The sequence below is a fragment of the Peromyscus maniculatus genome, chromosome 11 (genome assembly GCF_049852395.1).
Source record: "Peromyscus maniculatus bairdii isolate BWxNUB_F1_BW_parent chromosome 11, HU_Pman_BW_mat_3.1, whole genome shotgun sequence".
Classification (NCBI taxonomy): domain Eukaryota; kingdom Metazoa; phylum Chordata; class Mammalia; order Rodentia; family Cricetidae; genus Peromyscus; species Peromyscus maniculatus.
Window position 1 is genome coordinate 65,315,631 of NC_134862.1, and position 18,807 is coordinate 65,334,437.

The 18,807-nt window shown below is 40.4% G+C and overlaps 1 protein-coding gene across 25 annotated transcripts in view; it reads right to left on the minus strand.

Moving 5' to 3' along the window:
* The window catches only part of Tdrd5 (tudor domain containing 5), a 50,652-nt gene that overhangs the window by 7,326 nt on the left and 24,519 nt on the right, over positions 1–18,807 (minus strand). For all 25 annotated transcript variants that reach the window (XM_076547688.1, XM_076547691.1, XM_076547703.1 and 22 more), the window contains exons 10-15: positions 17,511–17,723; positions 16,377–16,443; positions 6,825–7,025; positions 6,206–6,343; positions 3,571–3,729; positions 1,989–2,171 (exon numbers count right to left, since the gene is read on the minus strand). In XM_076547688.1, coding sequence (XP_076403803.1) covers positions 1,989–2,171; positions 3,571–3,729; positions 6,206–6,343; positions 6,825–7,025; positions 16,377–16,443; positions 17,511–17,723 — 961 coding nt within the window. The remainder of the gene's footprint in view (positions 1–1,988; positions 2,172–3,570; positions 3,730–6,205; positions 6,344–6,824; positions 7,026–16,376; positions 16,444–17,510; positions 17,724–18,807) is intronic.

An 18,807-nucleotide genomic window follows, 5' to 3' on the forward strand; every position in this document is an offset into this window, starting at 1 on the left:
CCTGACAAATCCCTCGGAATTCCAGCATGTGAGACTCTCCGGAAGCCTGGGCTACTGAGTTTAAATTTCCTTTGTCAACAGAGATCTGCTGTTTGTTTTCCCCAAGAATCTAACCTTTTGGAGACAGGCGCGGTGGCTGGCAGAGGCGGTGGAAGACAGCCTCAGACCTGGATAAAGTATGGAACTGGAAAATCTGTTCCCATTTTACAGAGCTCTCACGACATATGGAGGTACTACCTGACATTTCGGATAGTTAGGAAGAGGAGAAGGGATAAAGACTACAAATGGATGATGCTGTTGAAGAGAAGCCCTTTGGATGTTACCTCCCAACACTGGGACATTGCCACAGCAGAGATACGGCTTCAAGTTTTGGTAATGAGAAAAAAGAGAGAGGAAACCACAGCTGGGTTCCCTAAGTCAGAAATAGGAAGAAGAGTATTGGGGAAAATTTTGTACATGAAAACATCAAGATTTGCATTGAGAGGAGAAATGCCAGTGTCCTCCAGTCTGTCCGGCTCAGGTCCAAGAGACCCCAGGAATGGGCCAAGCAATAATTTGTCTGGCTAGGTATGAACTTCCCTGCCACACTTATTCTTTGGGCACATACAGTTTCTTTTTCTGAGTTGCATGTTCTTGAAACTCTTGCCGTCTTATTATAGCTTTAAAAAGCTGACACACACAGCACTCATCCACGCTGGACATGAGTGCTGCTCTGGCATGTGTAGGAACACTCAGCACCAGACGGTGTGTGGAGAAGGACTCGTGTGTTTGAACCCTCGGTCCTGGGTGATAGCACTGTTTGTGAAGGTCATGGAACTTTTAGAAAGTCGACCCTTCCTGGATGAAGTATGTCATAGGTGTCCTAGTTAGGGTTTCTATTGATGTGAAGAGACACCATGACCATGGCAACTCTTTTAAAGGAAAACATTTAATTGGGGTGGCTTACAGTTTCAGAGGTTTAGTCCATTATCATTATGGTGGGACATGATGATGTGCAGGAAGACATGGTGCTGAAGAAGTAGTTGAGAGTCCTTCATCTTGACTTGAAGGAAACATAAAGTAGTCTGAGACACTGGGTGTGGCTTAAGCATATATGAGACCTCAAAGCCCACCTCCACGGTGACACACTTCCTCCAACAAGGCCACACCCACTCCAACAAAGCTATGCCTCCTAACCATGCCACTCCCTTTGGAGGCCATTTTCTTTCAAACCACCACAACAGGCTTTGAGGTTTGACAAGCTGGCTCTACTTTCTGTTGTCTCTCTGCTTCCTGCCTGGCAGGCTGTCCTGTTCTCCGGCTGCCACCCCTTCCCCTCCATGATGAGCTGTAGACCCTCTGGTAGGCCAAAGTAAAATCCAAGCTGTTTTCGTCAGGATATTTATCATAGCAACAGAAAAGAAACTGATACCCTGGGGGATCTGTGACGATCATACCCAGTCCCTAGTCCCTTCCTCTTGTACTTCTTGTCTGCCACGAGATCAAGAAGGTCCTCTGTTACATTTCTCTGCCACCATGATGTTTTACCCAAGGGCATGAGAGAAGCAACCATGGACTGAATCCCCTGAAACTGTGAGTGAGACTATGGTGATATTTTATTTGTGATGAAATGTGATTTTATTTGTATGTTAATAAATAAAATTGCCTGGAGATCAGAGGTCAAAGCGAGCCATAAGCAGAGCAGTGGTGGCACATGCCCTTAATCTGATCACATGGCAAGCAGAGTTTCGGTGTGGTCAAGGACATAGCCAAGTGTGGTGACATGAGCCTTTAATCCCAGTACCAACCATAGAGACCTGGAGGTCTGTATAGACAGGCAGTGATGAGGATCTCATGTGGTTGGGTTTAGAACCAATGAGAAGGCAGAACAGAAAGGCAATAAAAAGACAAGTCAGGGGAAGCAAGGTGGTAAGATAAGGTAGTTGTGACTCTCTGATCTCTTTGGCTATTACCTCTTTAAAAAAAAAAAAGAAGAAGAACCACCTAACCTTTTGTGCCATTTCTCCATGGGACTGATACTGTTTCTTCCCAACAAGGCTTGAAGTTAACATATGGGAGGCAGGACCCTCGCCCTTCCCCATTTTAGCCTGTAGAGGGAGCCAGTTCTCATCCCAAACATCATCGCCTATGGTCACTGACTCCAGGCATGGCATTCCAGTAGGGATCTCATCCTGGAATATATCAGAAGACAAAGAAATACTATTATTTATATTTCCCAACACAAGAACATTTTAAAACTCACGTGCATCATTTTTTCCTGGCTCCTAGTAAGGACAGAAGTTTAAGTACACAAGACATTTAAGGATATGTACATGATAAAGAGGGGAGGGGAGAAGATGCCGTCTACATCCTGGGTGTAGGAAAGCAGACTTCGTAACTGCTTACAGGGTCCTAACTGATCACAGACTTCTGAGTGTATGGTGGGAAAAACTGAGACACAACCAAATGTACATAACATAAAAGTTCAGGAACTTTAGAGTCCAACTTCAGAAACCAAGTTCTTCCGGGTGAGAGTAAAGAGGGAATGAAAACAAGAGCCTGGGGTCAAAGTCAGGGTGAGAAGCAACTGCATCTCTAGACATCCTGCCCTACTCACTCCTCCTCCATCTGCTGGGGACCAGAGCATCTTCTGGAGGGACTTCTGGAATGTAAACTGAATGTGGAATAAACAAGGAGAAATGAAGGGTTGTGGATCAGCCAAATCCATCACTGACTGTCCCATCACTCAGACAAAACTTCTAAGAGAAACAACTCCAGAGGAAGACAAGTCTGTTTGGACCCATGGTTTCAGGGTTGCAGTCCATGGTCGACGGCATGCCTGTGAAGGTCAGGGAGGCTGGTAGATCCCATGGCACCAGAGTTCCAGAACAAAAAATATTATTTTAAAGTATACAGGCCAAATGTCCTAGCACACTGTTTGGCTCAGCAGAAAACAGCGTTTACAGTCATAAATACTGAGTGGTCAATGGAAGTTTGACATACTGTACTAAGACAGACAGTGAGGCAGGGAATGAAGGTTAAGTTTACACCTGGTGGGGTGAGGGGATGAAGGAGGACTTAACCCTCATCTTTCATGCCAAGAAACCCAAAGACACTTAAAACTGAAAATCAGAAAATAAATACACTATTTAATAAAATAATTAGAGGTAAATTTCAAAACAACAGCTCAAAGATAAGAAAATAAATATTTTAGAACACAGAAAATGCGTCTGTCATGAAGGACTCTAGGCTATGTGCAGATAAACACTTGGTTAAAATAAAAATGTGTTCTCCCAAAATGTAGACATATTTCATGATGATTTTTTTCTAATATTATTTCTCAAGACTTCGAACACTACCATACTTGACTAGGTCGTGGGTAGTAACCTACACATCCAGCCTAGACAGAGCTTTCCTCTACACGACTGGGTTACGGTCTGTACTGTGGCCTTGGTGGCTGCTAAGGAGACCATTTGACACTGACCTCAGTGTCATGGAATAATTCTCGCAGATGGAAACAGTGGCGCCTAGAAGCCGGCTGATTTATGAGTCACTTAGTGAATGTAAAACCCTCTTTCCTCCTTCTCCTACCTCGTTGTCTTCCTTTGGCTCCCTGGGCTTCAGGATGGACCACTGCAGATCTCCTTCATAGCTCTTACATGTCTCCAACGAACTGAACTGAGAATCCTTTAATAATTCCTTTGACGCAGATGTAAGGTGACTTAAAGACTTTTCATCACTAATATCTTGCTAGTAGATATAAAAAAGAAATCATTTTCTACATTAATGCTGTTTCTAAAATCTGCATTTCTATAAATTTTGGTGGAAATTTTACATTATAGTTTATAGATGCCCATAAGTGTTCCTCTATTTTTTTTAAATTTTTTTTACCCATTTCCCTAAATCTTCCCATTCTGTTCAACTACATCAGGAAACAGGCATTGTTGATCACGTTATCAAGTGTCTACGAGACAGCCTGTAGTTACAGAGAATCCAAAGGTCCCCGACTAAAGAACCAAAACTATGGGAAACACACAATCGGGCTGTGTGAGTGCATTCTTCCTAGTACAACCATTAGAGCTATGAGCTGTGTCACACATATTACAGGAAGGAGGCTGAAAAGATGCAGTGAGGATGAGCTGTGAGGACTCTTAAAAACAGGAGGAACAGCAAGAGGCGGGGTGTGCAGTGGGTGTGCATGTGGTGAGCAGTGGGTGTGCAGTAGGTCCACAGTGAGTGTGCAATGGGTGTGCAATAGGTGTGCAGTGAGTCTGAGGTAGGTGTGTTAGGTAGCACACAGACGCTTTGCTATATCAAAACACAAACTAAATCAACAGAGTTTACATTTTCTCTTTTGCAAAAAAGATGGGTTTCATTTCTAGAACTAAACTATGATTATTTGAAGATACCAACAGACATATATATTCTAAAAATGTTAAACAATTAAATTCATTATTCAAGAATGATAAGATAAAATTCTTCCAATGCAGTAATAATGATTAAGAAATATTTAAACCAAATTAGTTAAAAATCATTTCAGGGACTGGAATGATGGATCAGTGGTTAGAGGCACTTGCTGCTCTTGCAGAGACCCCCAGCTTGACTCCCAGCATCTCCATGGTCGTACCCATCCATAACTCCAGGGAATTCAATGCGCCCTCTGATATCCGTGACCACTACACGTGCTGTGGTGCATTACTTACCTGTAGGCAAGACATTCATAAAGTAAATAAATGCGTCATTCACATTTTCATGGTTTTCATTTTATGTGTATGAATAGTTTCTTTTTGTTTTGGTTTGGTTTGGTTTTTCAAGACAGGGTTTCTCTGTGTAGTTTTGCGTGTATCCTGGAACTCACTTGGTAGCCCAGGCTGGCCTCGAACTCACAGAGATCCGCCTGCCTCTGCCTCCTGAGTGCTGGGAGTAAAGGCGTGGGCCACCACCACCCAGCCGTGTATGAATGTTTTGACTGTACGTGTACCACACTTGTGCTGTGTCTTTTGCCTGAGGAGCTGGAAGAGGGAGTTGGCTCCTCTGGAACTAAAGTTGAAGGCAGTTCTGAGCCACCATTTGTGAGCTGGGAACCAAACCCAGGTCCTCTGCAAGAGAAGCGAGTAGTCTTAACCACTGAGCCATTTCTCCAGCCCCAGGCCAAACTAATTTTAACAGTAACTAGAAAGTTAATTTTTTTCTATTTCTTTTGAATGCATCAGGGGACACAGTCACATTTTTGTGTGTGTTTGTTTGAGATAAAGTCTTGCTATGTTGCCTAGGCAGGTCTCAAACCTGTGGTCTCCTTGCTTCAGGCTCCTGAGCTGGCATTATAGGTGTGTGCTGCCATGCCCAGTTCTTACGTATTTTTTTCAACAAGTTAAAATCATAGTAGTCAAAGTGGCCTTGCCTTTGAACCTTTTCAATAATCAGTAAATACTTACTAAAAAAAAAAAAAAAAAACTTTACCATCTCCAAAATACACAGGTGTACCCATTAAACAAAAGGATAACAGTGCCTGGGGTACACTACTAGTTCAAGAACTCTATTCTTATTTGGGCCGGAACAATACATGTTAGTGGAAAAGCTGTTATAATGCTGCCATTACTGTGGGTGAGTAGAGCTGACCGTTTGCATAGAGTGTGAAATAAGAAGACTCCAACAATACTGAGAAGCCCAGGAGCAATAAGACAGGCATCAAGGGCAGCAAGGTGCTCAGGGGAAAAGCACTTGTTACCGAGCCTGGCTGCTGGGCCTCATCCCTGTGACCCACATGTGTGTGTGTGTGTGAGAGAGAGTGAGAGAGAGTGAGAGAGAGAGAGAGAGTGAGAGAGAGAGAGAGAGAGAGAGAGAGAGAGAGAGAGAGAGAGAGCGCTTCCCACAAGCTTTCTTCTGACCTCCACAGGTGCATCAAGGCATGCCTGTGCCTACACACATACACACAATAAATACATGCAATAAAAATATTTTTAAAAGAATAGCACTGGCATCAGTGTAGGGGAACCACAGCCACACAAAGGGAGCAAGAGAATTTGGTGCATGAGGACCCATTAAAGAGGAAACAGGACTAATGCAAAGGGTTAAACTGGCAAAAAGATGAGGTCACTGTCACTATCATTGTGCAAGGTTCCTAGACCTTCTGTCTGCAAAGTATCATTACACTCATCTACAAAATGAGTTAACTGGAGTAATTACATTTGCCGAAGCCTTTTACTTGGCTCTACAGTGCACTCACCTTGGACTGCTGCTGTATCTCCCTGTCTTCATTAAAATAGTGCTGCTGAGAAGGACGCCCCAGCCCCGTTAGGACCGCGTCACCTGCCGCTCCGCTGGAGTTAGTGTAGAGCGCTAGTGGGTTGAGATCACTGAAGCCCTACAACAAAGCATCCAGTTACATAACAAGCCAGAAACGGAGCACGAGCTGGTGCTTGACATGGCACCGAAGCATACGTTCTAACATAGGTGACATCTCCACACCGATACTTCTTCAGTTCAAAAACAGCAGCAGGATGAGAAGGTTATGGGGACAGCACTGGCACTAATTTCAAAATGCGAATGTAGTTCTTCTCTGGGAAAACATTCGATTAACTAACTACTTCAGGGCTAGAGGGATTAAATCATTTGTTTTAAATACAAGTAGTGTTCGCCAGAGGATTAAAAAACAATTAGCAAGTTGTGGAGCTGTTTCTTAGTGGTGGTGGTAATGGCCAGGTTTCAATAGTGCCCTGAAAATAAGGAGGGTGCTCTGCATTGAGAAGGCAGGAACCCAACAGACATCTCTAAGATTCAAGAGTAAATCAGTGACTGCACATATATTTATATACTAAAGTGTGGCATTTAAATATGTATTTTACCTTGGATGGAGCATTTTCTCGGCAGACAATAGCATGGCCCTCTGTCCTCAAGACATGATGAAAGTAGACATCTTCATTTGAAGATGTATCACAAAGAAAAATATTTAGGATTCCGTCTATATACTCATCCACCACCCCTACTAATGGCTTCAAACCACAGAGCTTCTGGAAGTGCAAAATAGCTCTGGATGTCCAGTGTTCCTAAAATCAACAGAGATTAATTTATGTAGCAGATGTATACCTGAGTTAAAGCAATCATATACAAAAATGAATTGCTAATGAACTAGAGTTTTAAGTGAAGAAAAAAATCCTAAAAACCTAGAACAACACATAAAACATCTATAATTTTAGGGAAAGAGAAATTAAAAGAAAAAATGGTTAAATAAACATGACCACAAAAAAATCATCTGGTGAAGAACTCTCATTTTCAGAAATCTATTATTTACTTATATAAATAAGGGGCCCAACCATCAAGGAAATGCACATCAAAACCACACAGATTTCACTGCACCTCAGTCAACACAGTTATCACCAGAAAACCATAACAAAGGCTGGAGAAGTCACAGAAAGAAGGGGCCCTTGTAAATGCTGCTGCGGGTGTGTGCTAGTGCAGTCACCATGGAAACCAGTATGGAGATTCCTCCAAAGGTAAAAATAACAGTTCCACACAACCCAACTACACTGCTCCTAGGTATACACTCAGAATCGATGTCTGTTTCCTCCAGGGCCAACTGTACACTCGTGTCCACCATGGCACTGTTACAGCAGTGAGGTCAGGAAGTCAGGCGGTGCCTACTGATGGATGAAGACGAAGGGATAAAGCAATCGTGTTGTACATGCACAACAGAGTTCTACTCTGCACCAGGAAGGATTAAATCATGTAGTTTGCAGGGAAATGGATGGATGTAGAAATCATCACTTAAGTGAATTGGGACAGTCTCATAAAACAAGCATTCCATGTTCCTCTAAGGTGTGGAATCCAGGGCTGGGCGTAAGAATAAAAGGGGTAAATTAGAGCTACAGAAGATAAAAGGGGAAGGGAGTATAAGCACATTATATAAATACAAGAAAATCTCATAATAAAAACAAAGGAATGGGGCAAATGTAATCAAAATACATTATATGTATGCATGAAAATGTCATAATGAAACTCCTTATATTATATATGCTAATTTAAAAAGAAAAATAATGAAAGGTTTGGAAAAATGTAAATAATTATCCACTGAGTAAATCTCATTTTTTAAAAAGTCAGTTAAAGATTATTAGTCTAACCTTTCCATAGGAAAAAATTAAAATTCTGGGTAAAATATTATTTTAATATATACCAAAAGACCAAAGAACTTATAAAATAGCAACAAATGTTATGCCAAAACGGAAGGGAAGTGAGGTCTACTTCTGCCTTCAGAGGACCCGGGGCTCTGGGCAAATCTGAACTATAGTTTTGATGGTCCTAATGAGTCAAAGGGGACAGATATCAAAGCTGTAGTCTACAATGGCTGGGAACCTAGAGAACTTTCCTTCATTAAGCTAGCTTCTGGGGGATACACTCCCAGGAAAAAGGGAGGCAAAACATACACTAAGCTTCACATGGATTTGTGGCTCTGATTTCACCCCACCAGCGTAGTCTAGCAATCTTCAGGTTGTTCGTTTCCATCAGCATAGTACAGCACAGTAGACCTTCTGGACACCTGGCAGAGCAACTATAAACCCTCTCTGGAGACAGACACCATCCAACCATCCTGACACAAACTTTCAAGAGAACAGCAGTATAAAGGCAAATACAGACACAGTGAGGACGTCTGAGATTGCTCAACAAGCCTGACGAACCTGAGTTTGATCCCCAGGATCCACATGATGGAATGGAGACCCAACTTCCACAAGCTGTCCACTAACATCAATGTATGGCATGCATGCACACACAGATCCATGCGTGTGCTGGAGTGTGAGTGCACATGCACACATGCACACACACACTTAAATGAAAATGTAAAAATTTTATCTAAAATAAAGCCTAAATAATGAACCATATATATGTAAACAAGTAGAAACTTTTGTAGAGATTAGCAATTTATAAAGATTTATAAAGATTGGTACAGGTCGGCCAGCAAGTTGTCTCAGTGGGTAGAGGCACCTTGCATGGGCCTGATCACCCCAGTTTAACCCATGGATCTCACAAGGTGGCTGGAGAACTGTCTTGCTCTTACCCCTGCTTCTTCACACACATGCACACGCACACACACACACACACACACACTTTTTAAAATTGATACAACTGAACTAAGTTTCAGTAAAAGTACAATTAACAAAAACTAAAACCTAACCCTTCCTGGGTTAATTCAGTAGCAGATTAAATAGGATTAAAGAGTACACTAGACAGTGGAAGGTAATTTAGAAAAAAACTGCCTAGTATGTAAAGACATGGGCATAAAAATACAGAAGACAGCTAAGAGATTTGGAAGAAAAACTTACCTTTAACACTTTAAATGTTTGTTCCAGAAAGAGAGAGACACAAACAGAATAAAAATATGAATATGGGGCACAGGCAATAGTCAAAGAATAACAACTTCAAATTCACAAGGTTTAATGAAAACTAATAACCCACAGATTATTACTAAGTGCCCAGTGAGAAAAGTAGGATAAATAATAAATTCACACACAAGTAAACATATCACATTTTACATAAACGCTCCCTGAAACTGAATGTAAGGGACACATGGAGGAAGATCTTTAAAACGAGGACAAAAGAGTGTTAAGGAGTTCCACGGGAAGAGCCATCCGTCTGACAGTGACTTCTCCAAAGTTAGGAAGACCAGAAGCCAGAGACAGCCTCTAGTGTGCTAGAGAGGCTGACGCTGGCCCGGAGCCCTACCCCTGGCAAACGTGTAATGGGCCTGGAGGGGGGGAGTGGCGGGGGGAGGGGGGGCTCTAACAGGTGGTACAGCCTGTGCTTTGCAAGCACGAGGCCCTGACTTCAATCTCTAGCACATGCACCAAAATTAGTACAAAATAATGATGGGTTCTGGTAAACATTACTAAATTTGCCACTGCATGACCCTATGAGATACTAAATAGTGCAGCTCAAGTAGGAAAATATTCCCAGACAAGGAGTGGGAACAGATGATGAGTTTAAAATATGTAATCAGATCCATATAGCCACTATTATAATTATTTGTAAGCAATTTCTTATTTTTTAAATAAAAACCATTTTTCTTAAAACAATAAAAATTCTAACAAAACAAACATCTCAAGTTAATTAATTTCAGTTTCATTATTTTCTTGCATTCCTTCAAGAAAACTATTTATTGTAATTGCATATTATATATTAGATCATATATAGAGACTAGATTATTTGAACATCTCCCTTTTACCATTGTGTTTTTATTAAACTATATAGCATAAAATGCATTTTTAAGAGATCACATTGGAACAACACATGATTTATCATGTTACACAGATTACTTGAAAATTACAGTTTCCATATTTTTAAGGTATTATGTAAGGCATTTACACAAAATAAATACTTTGACAAAAAAATAACATACTACTGAATGTTAGACATTATAAAATAACTATATTTATGAAATTGTTAATAAAAGCTTGATCTATGAGGACATGTTAAAAATAGATTTACAGATACTACAATGGTGGAGTGTCACATTCTTTATGCTATGTTCCATTACATATAAAGGTCATTTAAGGTAACATAAATGAGTCTCAGCAGCTTCCAAATGTAATACTTCAATATGTACACTGTAGTCAATTTGAATAATCTAACAAAATGCCAGATGTGAACATTAGTTTTTCATTAATCTACAGTCTTACAATTCTAAACTTAAGGTTTGAAAAGATTCATGTCCTAGTGAGACCATGTTTCCTGGCCAGTGGACAGCCTCCTTGCCATGGGCTCACACACAGAGTGAAAGAGGAGAGAGAAGAAGAGAGTGGGAGGGGGAGGGAGGAGGAGGGATAGAGGAAGAGAGCACATAAATGGTGGGCTCTGTCTCAAGCAAAGGAAGCAGGGATCTAGTGTACAGGAGGAACAGGCACAGAATTGGGGCCCCATCCCAATGATGCTCACTTTTAGTTACTTCTTTATTATTTAATTTTTATTATAAGAATATACTAATTGAAGAGTTTATACGTATTTTGCTTAATACAATAAACACATTAACGCTCAATGCCTTGCCTGGATACATAAAGACACACACAAACGAATCCCTCAGTCATGAACTATGAGCTAGCTCAATGAGGAAAAAGATAAATTGATTTCTGGCTCTGTCTAAAAAAATTCTAATAGTGTAGCTCAGTGAATATTAATTTTTAAGCAATAATTTTAGCATAGTAATACAGGCGTTATCAAAACATAGTATCACAAAAACAAATTAGTTCATCTATACTAAGATACAAATCCAGGGGCTGGAGAGATGGCCCAGTGGTTAACAGCACTTGCTACTCTTGCAGAGAACCCTGGTTCATTTCCCAGCACCCACAGGGAGATGAAAACCATCTGAACTCCAGTTCTGAGGGTTCTGATGCCCTCTTCTGGTCTCTGTGTGAACTGTATGTACTTGCTAAGCATACATACATTCAGGCAAAACATCCATAAGCATAAACTTTAAAAGGAAAGATTGTAATTCATAGCATTGATAACATTATAATGATGACAGATCACTAACTAAAGTTGTTCCATCAGTCAGGAAGGGGAATTCCAAAAGGATGCAGATCATGTCTTAAAAGTTTATTCTAATTAATGTATAGTACATTAGAAAATTAACTTTAAATTCTTATTTGTTAATTTACTCCCACTCTGAATTTCTTCTAATAACATCCTTTAGAGTCATTATTATCTTTTATCACACATACTTTGTTTTTCTTACTTATAAGAGCCATCCAACATGGGAAGTAAAACTATCATGTCTAATATATAAAGTCAAGTATCACGTAACTATGTACCAACATATGACTCATAAACTAAACAAGAAAAAAGAACAACTTGAATTATCACTTATTTCCATGGTGTTCAGTTCTACCACCATAAAGGTATTCATACTGCAAAAATATCTGAGGGTTTGTCATATATAGCCTCCATTATGTAGGGACATGTTCCCTCTACTCCTACTCCAGGACTTTTTTCATGAAGTCATGTTGGATTTTGTCAAGGTCTTGTCTGTATCTATGGAGACGATCATGTAATTTTTGTCTTTAAGTTCATTTATAGGATTGATTATATTTATGCTGAGGCACCCCTTCACCTCCAGGATAAAGCCAGCTACAGCCAACATCATCCTAACTGGAGAAAAACTCAAAGCAATTCCGTGAATGTCCATAATGAGACAGGCTCATCGCCATTCCGTTTCAACACAGTAGTCAGTGTCCTAGGCTAGAGAAATGAAACAAAGGAAGGAAATATGGGCACTAGTCAAGGCAGCAAATGTGAAGATTATATGACTCCATATATAAAAGGTCCCGAAAATTGCATCAGAAAACTACTAGAACTGATCACTACAGTGGAATGATAAAAGTCAACTCAGAAAATTCAGTAGCCATTCTATATAATAGTAACAGACATGCTAAGAAAGAGATCATGCAAACACTTCCATTCAGTGTAGCATCAAAAAATAATATATCTAGGAAAACACAGGACCAGGGATATGAAAGGCCTCTGTAATGAAAATTTTAAACCTTTGAAGAAAGAGACTGAGGAAGACACTGAAATATGGAGAGATCTTCTGAGCTCTTGGGTGGTAGAGTTAATTCTGTGAATATAGCCATCCTGCTAAAGGCAATGTGCAGATTCAGCTCAATTCATATAAAAATCTTCATAATGTTCTTCACAGAAACAGAGAAAATCCCAAAATTCACATGGAAACACAAAAGGGCCTGGGTAGCCCAAGCAATCCTGAGTGCAAACAACAATGCTGAATGGATCACCACGCCAGCTTTCAAGCTGTAGTACAGAGCTCTAGTCATATAACCATTGTAACACGGGCACAAAAGCAGACGTGTGGACCCACCAAAGAAAACAGAAGACCCAAACATGAGTAAATGTAACTACAGACATCTGATCCTGCCAAAGACAGCAGACATACACAACAGAGAAAATACAGCATCTTCAACAAGTGGTACTGAATCTGATTTAAGTGATTATATGATATTATATAATAAAAACAAGTCAGGAAAGGTCAATGACATTGAGGGCTCCAATGTCTTTGCACTGGTATACACAAGTATTTTTTTTAAAAAATAATAAAAGTAAAACTTACTGAAAATTAATTTTTTAATCTTCAAAATCAGAAATGCTAAATTAAAAAAGAAAAAACAAGCAGGCTAGAAAGTACACACAATAATGAAATTTGAACTTAGATATTGTCATAATAAATATAATTAACACAAATGGTTCAGCTAAAAAGGTGAACATATTACCCTAGATTAGAAACACAACTATATGTAATTCATGGGAAACATACCTAAAACATAATATAGAGTGCTCAGGAGAAAAATAATGGTCTACACCAGAAAAAAATACTATGTAAAAGGAAAGTCACCGAGCTATAGGAACATCGAACAAGAAGGACTTGAAGTGCAAGTGCATTCATAGAAGAGGCTAATTTCATAACAACATTCACTTTCCAGGCATAAGAAAAACCTGATACTGTATGTGGAGCTAGTAACAGCTTCAGTGTGTCGACAAAGAGCAACTAAATGATGGGAGCAAGCAGAGCATCAGAACTAAAGCCATGCTTCCTTTCAGTGATTATTTTCAAAAGCACAAGAAAACCAAACCAAATGAAAACATCATACAATTAAGGTGACTTTAAGGACAACTATGGAATATTATATACAACTACACAGTCTGTACATTCAAGGACATATTATGACCTTATACTGGCTCATAAACAAAACCTCATGTAGACCTTATCTACTTCTCCTTTGCAGGGCGATCTATGCGTCCCTCCTTAGCTGGAATATAGTCCTCGTTAGCTAGCTTCTCTGGAATTGTGGGTTGTAGTCTGGTTATCCTTTGCTTTACATCTAGTATCCACTTATGAGTGAATACATACCATGTCTGTCCTTCTTAGTCTGGGTTACCTCCCTCAGGATGATATTTTCTAGTTCCATTCATTTGCCTGCAAATTTCATGATGTCATTGTTTTTTACTGCTGAGCAGTACTCCATTGTGTATATGTACCACATTTTTTCATCCATTCTTCTTCTTTTTTTTTTAAGATTTATTTATTTATTATGTATACAGTGTTCTGCTTTCATGTGTTCCTTCAGGCCAGAAGAGGGCACCAGATCTCATTACAGATGGTTGTGAGCTACCATGTGGTTGCTGGGAATTGAACTCAGGACCTCTGGAAGAGCAGCCAGTGCTCTTAACCTTTGAGGCATCTCTCCAGCCCTTCTTTATCCATTCTTCTGCTGAAGGGCATCTAGATTGTTTCCAGGTTCTGTATGTCATGTATAAAATGTTGCCTTGCTTATGTTGGAGAGGATGTGGAACAAAGGGAACACTCCTCCACTGTTGGTGGGAGTGCAAACTTATACAGCCCCTTTGGAAATCAGTATGGCGGTTTCTCAGAAAATTGGAAATCAATCGACCTCAAGACCCAGTTATACCAATCTTGGGCATATACACAAAGAATGCTCATACCACAAGGACACATGCTCAACTATGTTCATAGCAGCCAAAACCTATTAATTTTTCAAAGGGCTAACATTTCCCATAGGATCACATCTGATCAGTTTTTTAGACTGGAAATCAGTAACAAGAAAAATTAGATAAACAGTATTTATAAACAAAGACATTTCTAAATAATCCATGACTCAAACATAAAAGCAAATTATAAATTACAAAATACTGTAACTGAGCAATAAAACCAATGCCCCCCCAAACTTACAAATTCACCTAAAGCTAGATATTGATAACTTAAGATTCCACACCAAAAGAGTAACTCAAAGTAGAGTTGAGAAAATAGGACAAAAACAAACAAAATAGAAAACATGTTTTGTTTTGTTTTGCTTTTCGAGACAAGGTTTCTCTGTGTAGCTTTGGAGCCTGTCCTGGAACTCACTCTGTAACCCAGGCTGGCCTCGAACTCACAGAGCTCTGCCTGTCTCCACCTCCTAAATTCTGGGTTTAAAGGCCTGTGCCACCACCACCTGGCTTAGAAAACATGTTTTTAACAGAGGCTCAAAAAAGTAAAACTTGGTTCTTTGAAGCAAACTAACCACAATGGAAACTACCTTTACCATTTAGATAATGACAGAATGAGAAAATATACAAATAAATCACATTCAGAATATCAACATTCACACCACCGCAAATGTTAACATAAAAAGACAAGAGGAGTCCAAGAATGATGGTGTACATTTGTCATCCCTGCCCTCAGGAAACAACTTGGACTTCATAACGAGACTGTGACTCATCAAAAAGAAACAAAAGACAAACACCCACCAGGAGGCTATTATGAACTATTCCCACCAATCAAATCAAAACTTTAAAATGAACACATTCCAAACTGGGAAGGGGACAATACAAAAGAGGGGGAGAAGGGGAAGTAACACTCAGGATGGCTGAAATGACAGGGAACCATTTTTTATACTTACCTATATATAACATGTATATGTGTGTGCGTGTGTGCGCATACGTATAGATAGTTTAAATGAACTTACACCACTTGGGATGATAACGCCTTCTGCAAGAGTCATAGACTACCTAATAAAACCCCAGCAGGAGGCATGAGAAACCTCTTCTGAGTTGCTGATCAGGGAGTCCAAGAGATTCCAGAAAATCTAGGCTTCCCTGGTGCCCCTGATTGCTTCTGAAGTTGAAGTTAAGATCCTGGTGTTGAAGACACCACACACTTTGGACAGGACTCAGGATTACAGCTGGATCTGACCCGAAAGTCTCCTCCCTGACTGAGGACTAGCTTTCATATACACCAAAAGGTGCCATGCCAGTCATCAATAATTGCACCCAGCTGTGATGCCCATGAACTGACAACCAGCACGAAGTTACCCCAAAGACACAATTACCCAAAGAAGCCTCTGCAGCAGATCAGAAATCCCTACTGCTTAGTGACATGTTGTGTGGTGACATCATAGCACAACAGAGCACTCATTTGTGGTGATACTGGTATAAATAAACCTGTGCTGCAAGTCAGGTCAAAGTTCACCACATGCAATTATACACAGTGCAGTGTTTGACGTAACGACTGCTACTTGTTCACAGATTAACTTAGTCACCCCAGCTTGTCCTGCATTCTGGGCCAACAAGGGCACAGAATGTTGTGCTCCTCTCCCTCTGTCTGCAACGTCTCCTCTTTCTGCCCTTTGAGTAAACAAAAGTAGGCTTATTTCCCTTTGCTCTTCTCTCACACACAGCAAATGACAGCCAATGTGACAGGATGCAGCTCCTGCCCACACGTCTCTCTCTCACACGACGCACAAGCATTCAATGTTATTTCTGTGTCCTGAGAACTCAGAAGTGTGACTGGCACAGAGTAAGAACCAAATCTCTGCTGACCAATGAGAAACAAGTAAACGTACCTCTGCTGGTCTCACCCAAGCCAAAGAGCAAGGTATAGCCTGAGCGGGAAGCTTTGTGTAGCAGCATCTGCAGAATCAAAGGTATGACTATTGAATCACATGTGTACACTGCTTTTATCAAGTCTCTGATCCATTTCTTGTCTTGTTATTTATACCATTTTAATTAATTCATGACACTTTAAATTAATGCCTTGTACTTGAAAAGTAATTTAAAAATCAAATTTTTTAAGATTTATTTATTTATTATGTATACAGTGTTCCATCTGCACATATCCCTGCAGGCCAGAAGAGGGCACCAGATCTCATTACAGATGGTTGTGAGCCACCATGTGGTTGCTGGGAATTGAACTCAGGACCTTTGGAAGAGCAGTCAGTGCTCTTATTAACCTCTGAGCCATCTCTCCAGCCCCTAAATAATCAAATTATAAACTACATGTGTTTGAAGAGAACCATGTCAATCAAAGCACCAGTCAGAACTGTTCAACCCCTGGGCATCTAAGTAGGCCTCTTAGCATGACCCTGAGTTACTTTCTTGATAAAAGACCAAAATGTATTTTCATGGTCCATTCAAATTCATAATCAAGTGACAGAAGACAAGACAGACTACAGACCACCCATAAAATGAGTGATCAAGGGCTGGAGAGACAGCTCAGTGATTAACGTGTGTGCTGCTTCTGCGGAGGATCCCAGCTCCACGTCAGGCAGCTCACGCCTGCCTGTAACTCCAGCTCCAGGGGCTCCTATAGCTTTGGCCCTGTGGGCACCCAATCATACACGTACACACAGTTAAAAACAATACAAATAAGTCTTTTAAAAATACAATAAATGGCTGGGCTGTGATGGCACACGCCTTTAATTCCAGTACTTGGGAGACAGGGCCAGGCAGATCTCTGTGAGTTCGAGGCCAGCCTGGTCTACAGAGCAAGATCCAGGACAGGCACTAAAGTTACACAGAGAAACCCTGTCTTGAAGAAACAAACAAACAAAATACATTAAATGATCATTTGTGAACTATGCTCTATGATAAGATATAAAGAATGGATGGAAATTAGCAAGAGAAAGAAAAGATCCCAGCTCCAAAGTTCCATGATTCAAAATTTCATTTTTCCAGCATTCTTGCTGAATTCAACTCACTTGAGGAATCGCAGCGAGGACTTCTGAACAGTTCCAATATTTCCAAAGTCTGGGTAGAACACTTCAACTTCCTTTTTCCCGAGGATTCGGTGGATAATAACCCGGTACCACCACTTGTCCTCAGAAATCCTTACACAACAGAGATGTCCTGGTTGAATAAAATATTCTGGCATGATGTACCGATCAGAAACCAGCTGGTTAGAATAACAGCGCCTGTAGAATTCCATAATACAGGAAAACCCACAGAGTAAGAGAGAAAAAAAAAGGTAATTTTTACTGATGTATCAAGAAGAAAGTCTTAGCAACAAGCAAAGAAAAAAATTAATTTTCTTTGATTTGTTAATGTCTATTAATGTCAATTCCTTTATCAAAATCCTTTCATCAACAAACTCCTTCCAAGTATGAAAATTACATGCTTATCTTGTTGTTTTACATTCTCTGAAGAGAATATAATGAATGTAATCCAACTTCATTCCAGAGAATTTCTTAAAATGTATACTTTCCCGCTTATGGTTCAGGAAGACCTTGGAAGAGGGACAAAGGACTATAAGAGCCAGAATCCCAGGAAATGTGCTGTGACATCTCACCTGGAGATGGCCGCACAAACAAGACCAGAACAACGGCAGTGGAAGGGGAAATTTCTTGGGGTCTCACCCCTAAACAAAGAACTGCAGGCAACCAGTGACTGCTGGGAGAAGGAGAATTGGTCTCTCCTAGGAATGAGCCTCAGCATTGGTTATCCAATGCAGAGTGGTCATCCCTAAAACAATATACGTATAAACCCAGTTTTTTCGTGTGTGTGTGTGTGTGTGTGTGTGTGTGTGTGTGTGTGTGTGTGTGTGTTACATATACATACAATAAAAATCAAAGAAAGAGGCTATCAACTTGAAGATGGGGAGTGGGTGGATGGGAGGGGCTCTAGGGAGGGGCTGGAGGGAGAAAAGGGAGGGAAAGTGATATAATTCTATTTCAGTTAAAAACATTCTTTTTTTTAAAAAAAAAAGCACTGGAGACAACAGTAAGAGCTTAGCTAAAATATGTGGAGGGTTTTAGGAGGGAGACTTCAGACGCAGATAGTACACACTGTCATTCTTTCTGTATGACGTCCTTTTCACATCTCACTTCACTATGGATAAACTCTCCCTAGAAGACCGATTCCTGACCGGGCAATGGTGGTGTGCGCCTTTGATCCCAGCACTCGGGAGGCAGAGCCAGGCTGATCTCTGTGAGTTAGAGGCCAGCCTGGGCTACAGAGCAAGATCCAGGAAAGGGGCAAAGCTACACAGAGAAACCCTGT